The sequence below is a fragment of the Pinus tabuliformis genome, chromosome 4_1 (genome assembly GCF_031772625.1).
Source record: "Pinus tabuliformis cultivar Carrire ecotype Pingquan chromosome 4_1, CPIR1, whole genome shotgun sequence".
Lineage (NCBI taxonomy): Eukaryota > Viridiplantae > Streptophyta > Pinopsida > Pinales > Pinaceae > Pinus > Pinus tabuliformis.
The window spans coordinates 445,725,879-445,728,490 of NC_142303.1; the positions used below are offsets into that span (position 1 = coordinate 445,725,879).

Sequence of the window (2,612 nt, forward strand, 5' to 3'; positions counted from 1 at the left end):
ATATAACCTTAATATATATGGTTTAATCTCAATTCTTTTATGTTTCTAAAATTTCTTATTTTTAGAGAATAATCTATCTAATAACCTCTTGAAAGTGTAATTCTCTTTTTTGTAGAGTGGTTACTTGAAATCCCTCAATTACCACACACAGAAAAAAACGAAAACAAAAACAACAACATTAAATTTTAGTTATGTTTATCTTTTGACCTTGAAGGAATTTATTTTCAATAGCATTTATAAAAATGTTACTATTTTTCAAAACATTAAATTTTAGTTGTGTTTATCTTTTGACCTTGAAGGAATTTATTTTCAATAACATTTATAAGAATGTTACTATTTTTCAAAACATTAAATTTTAGTTGTGTTCATCTTTTGATCTTGAAGGAATTTATTTTCAATAGTATTTATAAGAATGTTACTATTTTTCTGTTTGATTTTGTAATTTATGCCCAATCTCCTTCCTTTTTGCTTTGTTTTCTAATTTTTGTCCACTTCCCTTATTTTTACTTCATTGATGGAAAATTTGGTAAATACTTTTGTTCACTTAGAAGACAATTGAAAAGAAGTGGCATCTCATTGATTATGTAATTCTTATTAGTTAGTGGATCTTTAGCCAACCCCTAAGGATGACCCACCTTATCTTGCCAAGGAGTTTCAATGGGGGGTGGGTGTATCCTATTGCACACTTGTCTCATTATCAAAGTTCTTTGAACCCACAACACAATGTTGCAACTATTTGCATTTTTACTAGGTATTGGTGTGTTTCTTTTTCTTCTTCTTCTTTTATTACTGTATTTAAAGGGTTAATCTGGTAAACTTGTTACATTGACGTCACATGTTACGGTGTATATTGTGGCAAATGCTATTTCCAACCCTATAGCAATATAAATGCCCTTTGACATGCTAGGGAAATAGCGCTCGCCCTCTGAGTGACAGCGCGTGAACAAATGAATGGAGCGTGGAGAGAAAGGACGAGGGAGAGGGCATTTATATTGCTATAGGGTTGGAAATAGCATTCGCCATTGTGAATTTAGACTTGCGCTTTATATACGTCAACGTCACACCTTCCAACATGAATTGTTGTTTCGTGAGTTGTGGTGGGCCACAGCGTGCGTAGAGACAGCTCTCTCACGTTTTGAATATATCTCAGGGACACTCCCCCCTCTGGCATTTCTTCCCGGAATCACAACCATACGCGCATACGCGCTTGAACCATACATATAAAAACTCGCCTCCACAATGCATCTTCATTTCATTTGAGATTTGCAGTTCAGCGATTACCAAGCTCTACGCCTCATATAGAAATTGTGGTTCACTGTTTACCTTCCACAGACATCGTTGGCATTGCGTAGCCAAATATGGGGAAACCCTCCCGAGAACACAATTCGCCATACCCAACAGACAAATGTCTTGGACAAAATTGCCACCAATTTAAGGGAGTTCGAATGAGAAAATGGGGAAGTTGGGGGGCCGAAATCCGTACGCCCAAAACCAGAGCGAAGATATGGCTCGGCTCCTACAAAACGGCAGAACAAGCCGCCCGCGCTTATGATGCTGCAGTGTATTGCCTAAGAGGGCCCGACGCCAAATTCAACTTTCCCGATTCTGTACCCTCCATTCCGTCGGCGTCTTCTCTTTGCCCCAGCCAGATTCAGGTCGCGGCCGCTAAATATGCCCGGGACGAACTCCCATCCACTTGCCTTTGTCCAGACACTAATAATAACAATAATGGCGGCTCCCTCGTCTCCCCGTCGCAATCATCTTTGGTTTCAGAAACGGCGTTGTGCAGCAACAGCGAGCAGATTTCGGAGCAGCGAAATTTCTGGATGTGTCTGTTCGACAGCAGTGGGTGCCCTAAATTCCAGAATTTCCCGTCCATTGACGACACCCCTGCGTTGGACTTCATTCCGACTTTGCAGGAGGAGGAGGAGCAGGATGGCTACATTTCTCTCGACTTGTGGAACTTCTGACAAGTTGAGATAAATGGAATCGTGGCCACTCACTTTTTTTTCTTGGTATCTTTCGCTTTCAAGTTCGGAACGTTTTGGCAGTATATTTTGTGATTATGATTATGGTAGGGGAGAGATATTTATGGTTGTGCAGGGAATAGTGATTGTTATAGTATTAGTCCTATTAAGATACCAAAATTTAATATATATATATTATTAATATTTAAACAAAATAAATAATATTAAAGGTTAATACATTTTAAATTATATTTTAATCACATATTGACTCACTCCACAACTAGTCATAAATAATCTTTTTAATATTAAAATTATAAAACATCTTGTGCCAACTACTTCAAAATATATTTTGACATACAAACATGTGTTTTGACCTATGTCAATACGTAATTCCATAACGATAAAAGAAGATTGTCAAAGCTCCATAGCTACCATATTGTGAAAGCTAAGTGCGTGTTAGAGTGGTCACTCTCCAGCCGCACATTGCATTGCTAGAAAATCTCAGCTCAAAATATCTTTTAAATTGCGATTAAATTCAAAACAATAATCTATCTTTTAGACAAAATGGAATATCAAGTGGTAGATTGAAATTATTAATTATAATTAATAAATAATGTACATTTTATATATCACAATTAATAAATA

General features: G+C 36.8%; 1 protein-coding gene across 1 annotated transcript; it reads left to right on the forward strand.

Moving 5' to 3' along the window:
* Window positions 1–1,358: 1,358 nt before the first annotated feature.
* Window positions 1,359–1,970, forward strand: LOC149176248 (ethylene-responsive transcription factor ERF017-like). The gene has a single exon (XM_089421402.1). It carries the CDS (start codon window positions 1,359–1,361, stop codon window positions 1,968–1,970), a length of 612 nt encoding a protein of 203 aa, XP_089277528.1.
* Window positions 1,971–2,612: the final 642 nt, after the last annotated feature.

Excerpts from the sequence above, each read along its gene's own strand:
- LOC149176248 (XM_089421402.1), top strand. The coding sequence starts at position 1,359 with ATGGGGAAACCCTCCCGAGAACACAATTCGCCATACCCAACAGACAAA.